The sequence below is a fragment of the Mus caroli genome, unplaced genomic scaffold (assembly GCF_978045245.1).
Source record: "Mus caroli unplaced genomic scaffold, Mus_caroli_1 scaffold_20, whole genome shotgun sequence".
NCBI lineage: Eukaryota > Metazoa > Chordata > Mammalia > Rodentia > Muridae > Mus > Mus caroli.
In genome coordinates, this window is record NW_028227275.1 from 53031584 (window position 1) to 53045948 (window position 14365).

General features: G+C 46.9%; 1 protein-coding gene across 1 annotated transcript; it reads right to left on the reverse strand.

The window, feature by feature from the left end:
- Positions 1 to 326: 326 nt before the first annotated feature.
- Slc22a6 (solute carrier family 22 member 6) lies at positions 327 to 8885 on the reverse strand. Its single transcript, XM_021152309.3, has 10 exons — positions 8249 to 8885; positions 7800 to 7903; positions 7437 to 7591; positions 5572 to 5740; positions 5022 to 5145; positions 4783 to 4898; positions 3188 to 3402; positions 2938 to 3046; positions 1011 to 1214; positions 327 to 727 (listed from the first exon to the last, which is right to left on the reverse strand). The coding sequence occupies exons 1-10, from the start codon at positions 8597 to 8599 to the stop codon at positions 637 to 639; spliced, it is 1638 nt and encodes a 545-aa protein (XP_021007968.1). The 5' UTR covers positions 8600 to 8885; the 3' UTR covers positions 327 to 636.
- Positions 8886 to 14365: the final 5480 nt, after the last annotated feature.

Sequence of the window (14365 nt, forward strand, 5' to 3'; positions counted from 1 at the left end):
GTTAAGTACTGTCTGGTCCTCGTCTCACTCCTCCACCAGCCCCTGAACCTACAGGAAGCAGAGCAACGTTGAAAACCCATCAAACACAGGAAAGATTAGGTTGACTAGTGGTCTGAACTTGCAGGGGACAGTATCCTGACATCACGCCTATGAGCATCTATCTCTTTTGCTGCTACAAGTTTCTATCTGTTCTTACAGCAGGAGAAGAGCCCAGGGCAGAACCTCTGACTGCTGATTTCATTTCAGTTTCTCATTAAATTCTGATTTCTACAAAGGGAAGAGACAGAAAACATGTAGCTAAAACAAAAATGGTTGAATAGGAGAGAAGAAAACAGAGGGACCAAGGTAGAAGAAATTTATTTAATTGTCTGGGATTCTTTGCAATGTCCTGGAGGTGGAAGGGACTGGAGCTGGAGGAGTGACCACTGAGCTGGAAGATGCTGAGGAAGAGCTCATTCTGCTTAAGAAGCTGCACACAGTTAGAGCTTTTGTTTCTAGTAGGTCTATTGGAGTGACCTTTGGGGAGGCATTTCTCTGAACGGCAGGCTCCACATTTAGATAGTCCAGTCCCTGCACTCACTCCCCCTCCTCATAGAACCCCACTCCCTTTAGTGCTGTGTGTCTCCCCTTCCATTTTCAGAGTCCGTTCTTCTCTTGTGTTGAGACCTGGAGTGGTATCATCTGCTTCTGCTGTTCCAGCTGTTGTTGCTTCTGCTTTCCTCTGCTCCTGGGGAAGGAAAGCAGAAATTTGGGTTTGCAGCCTCCTGTTTGGGTCGAGACTGGGCAGGTTCTCCCCTCAGCTGTGATTAGCTATCTGCTGTCTGCTCTCAAATGGCAACCCCTTCTTCCTGGAGCAGAGAGCCACAAGGATTATGGGAGACTCTTCCACTTGCAGACAAAGGGACAAATCTCTGATATGGAAGAGGAAGCCTGGGTCTGAGCCTCAGTGCTACCCCCGCCTGTGTAGGTGACCTGGAGTAAGTCACTGATCCTCTTTGGGGTATACCTACCTGCTCTTCAGGTCCTGCACTGTATCAGGCAGCGGCTGGCCCAAGGTCTCTGGCAGCAGGGCAGTGACAGCGCTGGCGGCCACCGGGACAGTCCCGAAGATGAAGAGAGGTATGGAGGGGTAGAACTCGGCAGTCATGCTCACCAGTGGGCTCACGATGCTGCCCACCCGGGCCATGGTGCTGCCCATGCCCAGGCCTGTCTGCCTGTGGTCAGATAAGTGCCGGTTAGAGCTCTGGCATGGGTACCTGTGGGCCACATTTGGAGCAGGGCCATTCCCTGCTCCATCCTTGTGCCTTCCTTTTCCTGCTTGATGAGCAAATGATTCCACATTTCTGTGTTTGGCTGTTGTTTGTGCTGGAATCAAAGCCAGGCAGGGCTTTGCATAGACCAGGCAGACCCTTTACTACTGGAATCCCCAGGCCCTTGTGGTCACTTTTAAAGCAAAAAGGGAAATTGAGAAGGGCCGTGGTCAGAGAATCAAGAGACTTGAAACTGAGTTCTGCCTCTGTTCTTAAGCTGCTGTGTGACCTTCAGTCAATTTCTTTACAGTCTCTGGGCTTCAGTTTTCAACTGTCACGTGAGACCATTGGGTAAGACCAAGGTTTCTGGAATATTTTTTTCTTCTTTCCCCACCCCCCTCCCCTGCCCGGCTGTGCAGGGGAACTCTGGACTTCACACCCACATGACAACTGCTCTGCCCTGAGCTATACCCCATCACACCTGCATACCTTATGAATCATAGATGTCTCTGTCACACAGAAACCTATTAGTTAGGATTCCCAGGGGAAGGGACCTGGAAGTTGCATGTTGCTTGTGTGTTAAGAACATTTATTCTCTATGAGAGCTGGCAAGATGGCTCAGTGACTAAGAGTGCTGACTGCTCTCGTAGAGGAGCCAGATTCAGTTTTCAATACCTACATGGCAGCTCATAACCATCTGTAATTCTGGTTGTAGTGGGTCTGACGTTCTCTTCTGTGCCAATGGGCACTAGGCATGCACATGGCATATGTACATACACGTGGGCAAAATGCTCATACATTAAATAGAAATAAATAAATCTAAAAGTAAATCCTGCTAGCCGAGAACATTCCCTATGAGAGAAGAGGTTAAAAACATTGACTCAAGAGGCAACTGCATTGGGGTTCACACACGAGCTGTGTGGTCTTAGAGAAGACGCTTAACTTCTCTGTGCCTCTGTTTTCACGCATGTAAAAGAAAAAGTGATATTGTCTATTTTGACCTGTTTTGAGAAATAAGTGAGTTAATACTTGTGAGAAGATTAAGACAGTGCTTGGTACACAGTACATGCTCTACCTGAGTGCTTGGTACATAGAACACACTGTCTAGAAATCATAAAGTTGTGGAATAGTATCCAAGATGCCTCAGGGTTTGCATCCCAGCGCCATGACCTCTTAGGCCTTTGACATTTCATGTGATGCTTGCATTCAATTCTTAAGGTAGACACATTGTTGTATCTGTTAACATCTTTCCTGCCTTACCATAAAGTGGTGCTGAGTTTGCTCGTATGGCTGTGATGTTGTCAGGAGTGGTTCAAGTAGGAAGTTGCATGTGTGTTTGTGTCTTTGATTTCAGATATACTGCTTGGTTTAAGAGGAAGTTTAGATATGATCACAGCTTGTATCTTGTGTTCCAGGGTCTTCAATTCATTGCCTCTTGAGATGTGACTCTCTACCCTATTCGAATTGGTAACATCTATATCTCCTCTAGGGTTAGGTGATGGCTAGATAGCCATACCTCTGCCAGCCAGACCCTGACATGTATAACTGAGTGGTTCCTATATATCTTGCTCCAGTGAATGGTTTTTGGAGATGTTCTAGGTACTAAACTATATTCTGGGGTTCTGGCTTTAATGTGAGCAAGGGACTGCCCTTCCCTAGATCCTCCATGTACTGGGGTCCCGCTTACCGAATCACTGTGGGGTACAGCTCTCCGGTGTACAGGAAGATGCAGTTGAAAGAGGAAGCCAGACAGCCTTTCCCTAGTACAGCCAGGGATGTGCGAATGATTGTATGGCCTAGAGAGAGAGGAATGGGGAAATGGGGAGCACAGGGATTGAGATAGGAGGGACTGTTTTTTTCTTCTTCTGAGAAGTTGGGTTATGTTTGAAGGGGTAGGGTGGGTGGGGCTGAGAGTCGAGAGACTGGCAAGTGCTCACCCCTCGGTATTATGCCATTCACTAGGATACAGATGCCTGCCAGCAGCAGGGAGGCCAATTGTGCAGGCCGGCGGCCCATGGAATTGATGACAAGGAAGCACACAAACTTGGCAGGCAGGTCCACAGCGCCGAAAATCACCTGAATAAGGTACATGCTAACCCCAAAGCCCTGCAGGTCCATGACCAGTCCGTAGTAGGCAAAGCTAGTGGCAAACCTGGAACAAGAGAGAAGGATGTGGAGCTGGTTAGATGGGCTTAAACAAGGGTGCTCATAGCTGGGCAGTGGTGGCTCTTGCCTTTAATCCCAGCACAAGAGGGCAGGTGGATCTTCGAATTCAAGACCATCCTGATCTACAAAGTGAGTTCCAGGATAGCTGGGGGCTACATGGAGAAACCCTGTTTTGAAAAACTAAAATCAAACCAAACCAAAATCAACCAACCCCCCCACCAACCCCTGCATAATAAAATCTCCAACAAACCAAACCAAGCCAAACCAAACCAAACCAAACCAAACCAAACCAAACCAAACCAAACCAAACCAAACCAAACCAAACCAAACCAAACCAAACCAAACCAAACCAACAAAAGTCAAGGATGCTCTTCTGTAAATACAGAGATGCATGGAGTATCCTGTTTTGGGACCTAGGATCTGCTTCGGTTATTGCTTCTTTAGACTCATAACAACTACATATTCAAACTGCACAGTTGCAATATTGGGGCAGTCCTCCAATCCTGTGCTAATGACACCCCAGGGAGTTGGGGAACTTTCATTTAGTTGCTAAGTAGGGTTTATACACTTTCAGTCTTTATCTTATCTGCTGGGCTGAGGGAGGACAGGTGTAAGCTACATCAAGGTGCTGGAAAGGGCTGGAATCCTCTGGGGTTTATCTGTATTTCTGGGATGAATGTTTAGGGCTGCACAGAGCTTAGGTTTAGGGAAAGAACCCTCTACAGAGAATAAACCCAAAACTGGCATCAAAGAATCCTTTGGTAAGATTGTTCTTCTGACCATGCCCCACTTAACTGTCATGGGATTACCATGGTGATGCATGTGAGAGAGAGAGAGAGAGAGAGAGAGAGAGAGAGAGAGAGAGAGAGAGAGAGAGAGAGAGAGAGAGAGAGAGAGAGAACGAACATTGCACAGGGAAAAGAAGAGTTGAGCTTATATCATCCTTGTCCTGAGTGTGTTGTGGGGAATATGTGTGGGTTCTCTGATGCCTGTGCTGGTTTCCCTCCAGGCACTACCAGAGCAATAAAGTCCCTGTTTTCCAAATCACACTGGTCTGACCTCACAACAGAAGCCTGTGGGCTCTGGAAACCACTGGTTCTTACGAGGTGGTTTATACTGGAACAGGGCTGGGAGAGATGCTGGGAGACTAGTGACCAGTTTGAGCCCAGGGACTGGGTTGAGCTGGAAGATGATTGTTTCTTTGAGGCTCTCACTACCAGCCACAGCAGATCTGCTGATTTTTCCTCCCCTTCCCTTCCCTTCCCTCCCCTCCTTTTCCCACCCATTTCACCCATGCTCTCCCCCAGCCTGCTTTTCATCTTTTTGATCAGCCTGCTTGTCTGTTAGTGTGTCTGTCTGAGCTTACCACAGCATAGAGAGGCAGAGGAAGAGGCGCCGAAGCGTGGGGCAGCGCAGCAGCTCCATGGCGGAGGCCTGGCCTTTGTTTAGAGTCAGTTCCTTCTGCAGGCTGGTCTGGAGCACCTGATGGCATGGGCGTGACTCAGGGCCTGGATTTTCCCCTTTTGTATAACCTCTGAGGCTTGGGTCTTGGTACTGGTACTTGGGTTGGAGCTCAGGAGGTGTCTAGGAACAAACGAATCTTACCTCTATACTCAGCTTAGCCCCCTCTTCTTGTTTCCCGTTGATGCGGGCCACTCTCTGCAGGGCTCGGAGGGTGAGGTCCAGCCTTCCTGAGGAGGAGTACCAGCGGGCTGACTCAATGAAGAACCTGGCAGTGAGGATGGAGAGAGGGCAGATGTTGGCATGGTCTCAGTTTCAGTCTTCTGGGTCAGAGGTATGCAGTAGGGTTTTATCTATGTTTTGGGGACCAGAACCCTTTCCAAGAACCCTTTAAGGACAAAGGTCAGATTGATAAAGACTCATTTCCCAACCTAGAAGCCCAGCTCTTGGGTGCTGTGTAGAGGCATGCCAGGAGGCAGGGCAAACTGTGGGGTGCCAGGGAACTGCCACCTTCCTTCAGGGCAAAACCTACCCTAACCTTGGCTTCAGAATCTATTCAACAGAAGCATTGGCTTGGGGTCAGCTTTATGACTTGTTGAACTCTCGGGAGGTTTGTGCCAAGCTCTGGGAGATGGCCTGTCCCTTGTATCACTGTAGACTTCAGGCAATCTTTCCCACCCCAGATCCCACATACCAAGAGTAGACGAAGGCAACAAAATAAGGCACAGAGACCGCAAGCTGCAGGTGGCGCCAGTGGGGCACAGCATAGGCGATACCAGCCAGGAGGAACTGGCCCAAGCTGTAGACATAGCCAATCAAGGTGCCCACATAGGCACGGGTGTGGATAGGCATCCACTCCATGTCTAGAAAGGGTTAGAGTAGAGTGGTGGGAGTCATTGGACTGCTAGATGGGAAGAAACCTCTCTCCCCCCTCCCCTCAATCGGGTTCTTCCCTGACTCTGTAGAAGATGCATCAGTGAGGTTGGGTGCCAGGGTAGGGAGAGTGGAGACACTAAGTGGAAGTAGGAATTGGGAGTCAGATTCAGGATTCCCCAGAACTGGCCTCTCCATACTCCTGCTGCTTTTTGGCCCTGCCCTAAGGGCCTGACTAGTCCCTTTGCCTGACCACTCAAGTCTGTTCTCAGCAGAAAGCACTGCCTTTCTCTCAGTCCTGGAATGGATTCACCCTCAGTGGTCAGAGCACGACTTTTTTCCATCCTGGAGCATCAGTCCAGGTAGGAAGGGGACCACTACTCTGCTAAGGTCTCGAGAGGAAGGGCTGGGCTTCTGATGGACTTCTGATTCTACTGTTGGGGTACACTTGAATATTTATATTGACTTTGGAGCCTTAGGCATGTCTTAGTTCTAGCTCAGGCTTAGCTAGTTCCTTTCATCTAGAGAATTGTGAATTCCTGAATTTCTTCTGGGCTTGAGGGAAGACCACAGGTAAATTTTGTTTCTTCTTCCCAGCCTTAGATTCATTATCTGGGAAAGTGTGTGTGTGTGTAAAATCTACTAGAGGAATCACACTGATGATTTATGAATACACTATTGTCGGTCACTAAGTGTATTTGGTGCAGATGATGCTGGCTCATCCTTATTTAGGAATATTAGACTAACCACAGTATTAAAATAATAATGATATTTTATATTAATTTTAAGAATTGAGAGTGATCTGGGCGTGGCGGTGTGTGTCTGTAAACTCAGCATTTGAGTGAGGGGAGCTGAGTGTTGTGAGTTGGAGGCTACATAGTAAGACCACACATCAAAACAAACAAGTAAACAATGCCAACAGAAACAGAGCGAGATCTGACTTCTTGGCTGGGAGTGCCTTCGATATTTTTAGATAGAATGTTTCTTTTTAAAAAAAAATTACTATTTTTTAAAATGCATCCTCTCACTCTATCTTTTCTGTGTGTCTCTGTGTGTGTCTGTGTGTGTGTGTCGTGTCTGTCTGTCTGTCTGTCTGTGTGTTTGTATGTATGTGTGTGCTTGTCATGACAAGTGTGTGGTAGTCAGAGGGCTACCAGCTTGCAGCAGTTGGTTCTTTTCTTCCACCATGTTGGTCCTAGGGATTGAACTTAGGTCATCAGACGTGGTGGCAAGTGTCTTTACCCATTGAGACATCTTGCAACCCCCACCTTCTTTGCTACTTATCCTAGACTGGCCTAGAACTCATTTATATAGACCTGTCTGGCTTCACACTGGAGACAGTCCTCTCACCTCTGACTCCAGAGCACTGGGATTGTGGGACCATGTTACCATGCCTGGCCTGTCTTATTAGCCTTCCGATCTAGTTGGATACAGTCTTCACTACTCCTAAGGTCTCCTGCACCTGGCTTGTCTTGGGTACTCTGACCACAGAGTTGGCAATCTCATTCTAAGTGAGGGGTCAAGGTGGTGTGAGCTGGGGGCTGTGGAAGGCAGTGTTAATGTTGACTGGAAATGCAGATCTAAGGGAGATATTGGGTTGAGAGGAGGTGGGGCTCAGAGGTGAGGGCTTTGGGAGAAGGCTGACAGGACTGGGTGTTGAAAGGGGACATGACGAACAGTCCTCACTTAGTGTCATGCAGTTGATTGCAATGCTAGCCAAAGACATGCCCGAGAGGAGCCGGAAAATGCAGTAGACAGTATAGTTGGGTGCATAGGCTGCACAGGTTCCTGACACAGCTGTTTGCAGGTAGTTCAAGATCAGCACCTTCCGACGGCCCAGCCTGTGGGGGAAGGAAGACCTGTGTCAGGGGCCAGACTGAGCTACACAGGAGAGGAGTAGCTGCCTAGGGTGATGCCCCAGGCTGCAGTCTTCTGAGAACCGAAGAAGAATCCTGAGTCTTGTACTTAAGCCAGCCACCCTTGCCTTAAAACCAGCCAGGGGCCCCCAATCCCAGTTTAGCCCAGCTCTTTGGCTTACCCAGGACTGACCTGTCCGCCAGGTAGCCAAACATCATGGCTCCCAGTAACACTCCCACCATGAACAGGGACTGGGCCAGCTGGCGGAAGGCCCGATGAGAGCACACAAGATTCCACTGTGGGGAGAGGTAAGCCAGGGTTGAACAGAGAAGAGCACGATGCAGGGAAGCCCCTCAACCTCCTCTAGGAAGGTCTCCAGGGTCCATGTCACCCTCTTTCAGTAATGATTCTCTTTGCTGTTTGTCTCACAGTTCCTGAGAGGTAAGACCACTTACAGCACTCATCACCTTCCGCATCCACCCTTTCTACAAATACCATTCTCTTGAATGTTTTAATTTCATCTTCTGATCTTGGCCCCTGAGAAACTTTGACTCGTGTGTGTGTATGTATGTGTGTCTGCCCATTTGTCTGTGTAGGAGGTGAAGTAGTGTCACATGGAGAGAAAGCCCCAAAATTCTTACCTCAGTCACGATGGTTGAAGGGAAGGTGCTGTTGTCATAGACCCAGCCATCAAGGCAGGGCTCTGTGACTCCAGTGCCATTGGCCTCTGTGCCATTATGCGGGGAAGGAAAGCGGAGGCAAGATTCGGGTCGTCCTTGCTTGTCCAGGGGCAGCCAGGCCTCCAGACCTCCATCTTTGCTGAGGTTGGCATTAGCAGGTGGGCGGCAGTGGTGAGCGGGGATAGCAGCAGTGAAGTTCTGCAGGGTGTTGTGGGAAGCCATCAGCAGTAGGGGAGCAACCACCATGGTGACCTGGATCAGCTGGAAGCGTCCGACGCCCCCCACCTGTTTCAGGAGGTCATTGAAGGCCATGGGGCTGGGCCAGGCTGAGTGGTCAATGACTGAGGACCTCCAGTCCTAGGACCTCTGTCTGTCTGTCGGCTGCCCTTTGCCTGAGGAGTAGGGCTGCCACTGCCTCTGCAGCTGAGTGACTCCTGGAGTTGGAGCTGAGCCGGTTCTGTGGCGAGACAGCGGGCTGGTGGGCTGCCCCTCCTTTCTCTCTCCCCTGGTTCTGGCCCTCCCTTGCCCTCGCCTCTTTTCTTCACTTCGGGGGTCTGGACAGCTCAGCTTTCAGGGTCTGCTGGAGCCCTGACTCTTACGCAGGCAGTTTTTAATCTTTGTCCTGATGACAATGAGTTAAAGTGTGACTTGGTGTTAGAAGGATTAACCCTGTGAGTATTCCTTGTGTCAGTGGAATTTCTCCAATTGGGAATGAAGGGCAAGGGAGGAGGATGGATGAGAGTGAGCAGATTCACCAAGGGAGGCCATTTGGGCAGCAGATGCAGAAGGGGAAAGGTGGCACCTCCTGACTTCTTTCTATTGAGCAGTCTGTGCTCTGGGAAATGTGGTGGCCTTCTGAAGGGTTTCTGTGGATACCATAGTCTGTCTTCTGGAATAACACCAGAGAAAACATAGCAAGTCCTGTTGAACCTGAATGTCATATTGATGGTTAATTTTTTAAAAAAAGTGTAGCCCTAATATTGAACAGGCCATGTTTATATTCAAAATTATACACTGATTTGAAACTGATCCGACTGGGAGTAGTGAACTCTTATTTGCTACGCACCACCCCATCGGGCGGGGGTCCCTGGAATGAGGGTCCTGGAAGCGAGGTGGGTAAGGATTCAGCGGTGACAACAGAAACAAACACAGAGGCAGTTTGATCTGAGTGTATCCTGCAGCTCTCAAGCAGGGGATTTTATACATTAAAAACCCAAACATTACATCTCTTAGAAACTGTATCCAGTGAAACAATCACAAATACCAACAAAAATCATTTGGCACAGTAAAACACAAAAAAATCATCCAAGCATTACAACTCTGGAGCTATGTATTCAGTAGATTACAAACAGAACAGGTAACATCATTATTAATATAAATAATCAAAATACAATAATTCTAAAAGGGTGTATTCAGTGGGGCAGTCATCCAAGGCTAGTGACATATTTCCAAGAGCAGGTTAATAAATTTTTATTGTCAGTGCTCTTAACCATTGAGCTCCAGCCCCATATGGTCAATTATTATTTAACATCTAATGCCTGATTTTTTAATAGATCTTCAATGCATAAATTTAAACTATTTTAATTCTTTCTAATTACGGCTTTCTTTACCATATACCAAAACTCACCTTTGATGGCACATGTGTAGCCATATGAAATGTTATTGTTGGGAAAGTTATTATCTATCATAATAGTTTTGTAAATGACTTAAAAAGAAAAGTGTTGGTTTCCCCGGGATAAGTTCATAGTGACCCCATCTTAAGGGATGGTTTCTTACCCATTATTCTTGCTTAAGATCTTAGCCTAGGCTACCAGGAACATGTAAATAAGAAAAGGAATAAGAGTGAGTTCCAGGACAGTCAGGGCTGCACAGAGAAACCCTGTCTCGAAAAACCACAAAAAAAAAAAACCCACCAAAAAAACAAAAAACAAAAAACAAAAAACAAAACAAACAAAACAAAAAAACAAAAAGAAAAAAGAAAAAGAAAAGAAAAGAAAAGGAATAAGAGAAAACAAAACAGATAGATTGCCATGAGAACTATGGCTCAATAATTTTTCTCCAGCAAAGAGTTCCACAACTGGTTCCAGAAGGCCTCCCCCTTTTGAGGTCAATCGCCTCAGTCTGTGGAACTTGTCACACAGATCCTACTGGAGGTCGTGTGGCACTTATTTGCTAAATTGAGCAATCCTGATCTTTGCTCTTCTGAGGACAGACAGCTCACATCTTGTAGGAACATGGCTTTATACAACAGGAACACGGGGACCATGCCTTCAAGAAAATTCAGACATAATGTGGACCCTTCTTCTGGAGTCTCAGTTTTCACCTTCTTGATTATTATTTTTTATTTGTTTTTGAAGACTCTCACATAGCTCAGGGTAGCCTTTAGGTTAATACATAGCTAAGGCTGGTCTTTAATGGCTCCTCCTGGCTCTACCTTCCTGATGCTAGGATTACAAATGTAAACCACCTTACTGTTTATCTTAAATTATCTATCTATCTATCTATCTATCTATCTATCTATCTATCTATCTATCTATCTATCTATCTATCTATCTTTGTATGTGTGTGTGTTTGTGTGCCATAACTTGTGCATGGAGGTCTGAGGATTCTTGTAGAAGCAGATTCTCTCTTTTTACCATATGGGCTTTGGGAATTGAACTCATGTCATCAGGCTTGGCAGCAAGCCCTTATCTGCCATCTCATTAGCCCCTGTTTCCTTCTTTAATTGTCTTGGTTTAGTTTTTCCCCTTGTGTTTTTATTTCTAAAACTTATTTTACTTATTTCATATGAATTAGTGTTTTATGAATTTATGAATTATTTATGAATACTGTTCACCATATGTATGCTTGGTACCAATCTGGTGTCAGATTCCATGGAACTGGCATTACAGACAGCTGTGAGCCACTATGTAGGTACTGGGAATTGAACTGGGATCCTATACAAGAGTAGCAAGTGCTCTTAACCACTGAGCCGCCTCTCTATTATTTTAAAAACAGGGTTTCTTTGTGTAGTCTTGGCTGTCTTGGAACTCTCTCTGTAAACCAGGCTGGCCTTGAACTCAGAGATCCACCTGCCTCTGCCTCTAGAGTGCTGTGGTTAAAGGTATGAGCCACCACTGCCCAGCTAATTTTTATTTTTCTTGAATGAGCATGAACCTATCTTATTTTTAGCCTCAAATTTAGGACCTGACTTGAATTCCTCCAACAGTTTTTGGATTGTGAGCCCTGGTTACTCACAATCAGAGGCAGTGTTGAACACTAATTGGATGTTTCTGTTGGATCCAATTGGTTGGATCACAGACTAAGGAGGTTGAGGGCAGGCTGCTACTCTGTGGCTTTGATTTGTAAGGTGCATCTGGTGTAAAACACTGAACCTTGGAGTTGGTCCTCTTTCCATATTCTCATACTTGTGTGACAGGAGCAAGTTATTAAACTCCTGTCTACCTCTTTCAAGCTCAGGATGATTTTCATGTCCTCTTAATTTTGTTCTTGGAGGGCTAAGTGAGCCAACACAGGTAAAGAGTTTAAGGAAGCCTTTGTCCAACTATGCAAGTTTGTGCCTGTAGTCCCAGCTCCTGGGGAGCCTGAGGCAGAAGGATTGAGCCCAGGAGTTCAAAGCCAGTATGGGCAGGAGGATCAATACTCCAAGCTTAGTTTTGGCTACAGAGTGAGTTTGATGGCACCCTGGACTTGATGATACTCTGGGTTAAAGAATCTCTTACAAGGAAAGAAAAGCTATATACTATGCTTATGCAGACTGCAGTTTTATGCATTAAACTGGGATGGTGTTTTTTGTCCCCTTAGATCCTCAGACACATTGAGGTGTTAGACTAGAATCTTAATTTCAAAGTGAGCTTCCTCCTCTTTTTCTTCCAACAGGGTCTCATTATACATCCTAGGCTGGCTTCAAACTCCTGACTCTCGGATCTCAGCCTCCCATATGCTGGTATTATAGGCCTGGAGCTACTACTACATGTGGCCAAAGAGCTGAACTCTTTGTGGCTTTAGGGGTGTTTGCTGCCAAACTAAATGGGTTTTGGAGGTAAGCTAACTTTGTATGTAGAGAAGAGACCCAGAGGAGGCTGTAATCCATCCCAGCCTCCCCCTCCCAGCATGTGTTGATTCTAGCTTGGGCTCCATGGGTGTCCAGATGCCTGATACATTCCCCAGGCCAAGGTATATAAGAACCTGTGGCCTGGGGAGGCGAGGACAGCTGGACAAACAGCTTAGAGGTTGTGGGGTCAGTTCCCTGCCAAGACTTAGTGCTCTTCTAGAGGAGTAGGTGGAGTGCTGAGGGTAGTGGGGCTCTCCTGCAAGCACCCTCCCTCTTGAAGTTTGTGCCTAATCCTGCTCTGGGTAAGAGTGCCTTCTTCAGTTCCTGTTTTTGTCAGGGTTACTATTGCTGTGATTGACACCATGACCAAAGCAACTTGGGGAGGAAAGGGTTTATTTGCTTACACTTCCAAATCCTAGTCCATTACTTAAGGAAATCAGGACAGAAATGCAAACAGGGCAGGGACCTGGAGATAGGGTTGATGCAGAGGCCATGGAGGAGTGAGGAGCTTACAGGTCTACTCCTCATGATGTGCTCATCCTGCATTCTTACAGCACCAAAATCCGACGGTTCAGAGTGTAGCATCACCCACAGTGGGCTGGGCCCTCACTCATCAATCACTAATTAGGAAAATGCCATCCAAGCTGGTGTACAGCCTGATCTTATGGAGGCATTTTCTTAATTGAGGTTCCCTCCTCTTTAATGACCATAGCTTGTGCTAAGTTGATAGAAAGCTAGCCAGCACAGCTCCTGACCAGTCCCACGTCTGGCTGAGTCTATAAAAGACTCCAGTGGAGACTCCTTGAACTGAACTGTGGCAAGATCCCAAGATTTTCAGATCCAGGGACTGGCCCTTGATGATCTTGTGGTTCATTAAAAATTCAAGAATGGAACTCCTCTGTGCTAAATGGATCACTGGCTTAAACTCTGGTTGTTCTCAGTGGGAGGGTGTCAGCTCTGGAAGCCCCTCCTGCCCCCTGCAGAACCACTTATCACTGTGACTGAGAGCTGTCACTCAGCTGAAAATATCTCCTGACATAGATGAGACTGAGGCTCAGACACGATGATCTGGTGTCTGATGATCACACAGCAAGCCTCAAACTCAGCTCTTTTGACCCTTTCGTTCTCCCTACTGTGTGAATTGCTGTCACATAGGCCAGTTTTTCTGGGATAAGTGCTGACTTCATATAACTACAGTGTGGGACTACATGTGATTTTTATTACTTTGTGACACCTTTCAAATAAATAATTTACAGATCAAAGGAGACACTTTGGCTCAAATTATGTTCTGGAAGCATGGGGTTAAAATGACCCGGAGAGTTCAGAAGACTCCAGCTGCCTGCCATCATCCAAGCCGGAAATTTCAGAGCCAAAGTGAACCTTGTGCCTTGTTCTTGGCTACCCCAGCCAGCAGGTAATAGAAGCCCTTCCAAAACTGCTGTTTAAAAGCTAGATTTGAACTAGGGATGTAGCTCATTGATAGAGTGCCTCCCTAGCATGCAGGAAGTCCTGAATTTGATTCCCAGAACCACATAACATGAGGCATTGTGGCACATAAGCAATCCTAGCACTCAAAATCAGAAGTTTAAGGTCATCCTCAGCTGACTAGTCAGTGAGCTGGAGGCCAAACCGGGCTACATGAGACCCTGTCTCAACAAAACAGCAAACCTCATGAGCTAGATATGAGATCATTTACCTGTGAGGTAACCCAGAAGATGCTCTGATTTGGGTGGCAATTCACTGAGGCACTTGTCCCTGCTCAGGGACAGACAGAGGGAATAGAGGAGGCAGGAGGAACAGTACCAATGGTGAAGAAGAGGAATAGGGATCTGTGTTTCACCCTGAATCCTGACAGCAACAATGGGAAGAGCTTCCTGGGCATCTTTCTTTCCCTCACTGTGTGTCAGCAATGAACATCCTGGAGTGGTGCAGGAAGTGTCATGGCTAGGCCATTTCAGGAGCCATCTTGAATTCTGGAGTGATAATAGATGGGCAGAAGGTAGAGGCCAATGATTCACGCTGAG

What these genes read in the sequence shown, in the direction of transcription:
- Slc22a6 (XM_021152309.3), bottom strand. Translation starts at nt 8,599, where the DNA reads ATGGCCTTCAATGACCTCCTGAAACAGGTGGGGGGCGTCGGACGCTTC. An exon ending in AATCAACTGCATGACACTAA is followed by an intron (nt 5,741 to 7,436) that starts GTGAGGACTGTT and finishes AACCCTTTCTAG; the next exon opens with ACATGGAGTGGATGCCTATC. An exon ending in CTCTGCCTCTCTATGCTGTG is followed by an intron (nt 3,403 to 4,782) that starts GTAAGCTCAGAC and finishes CTCTTGTTCCAG; the next exon opens with GTTTGCCACTAGCTTTGCCT.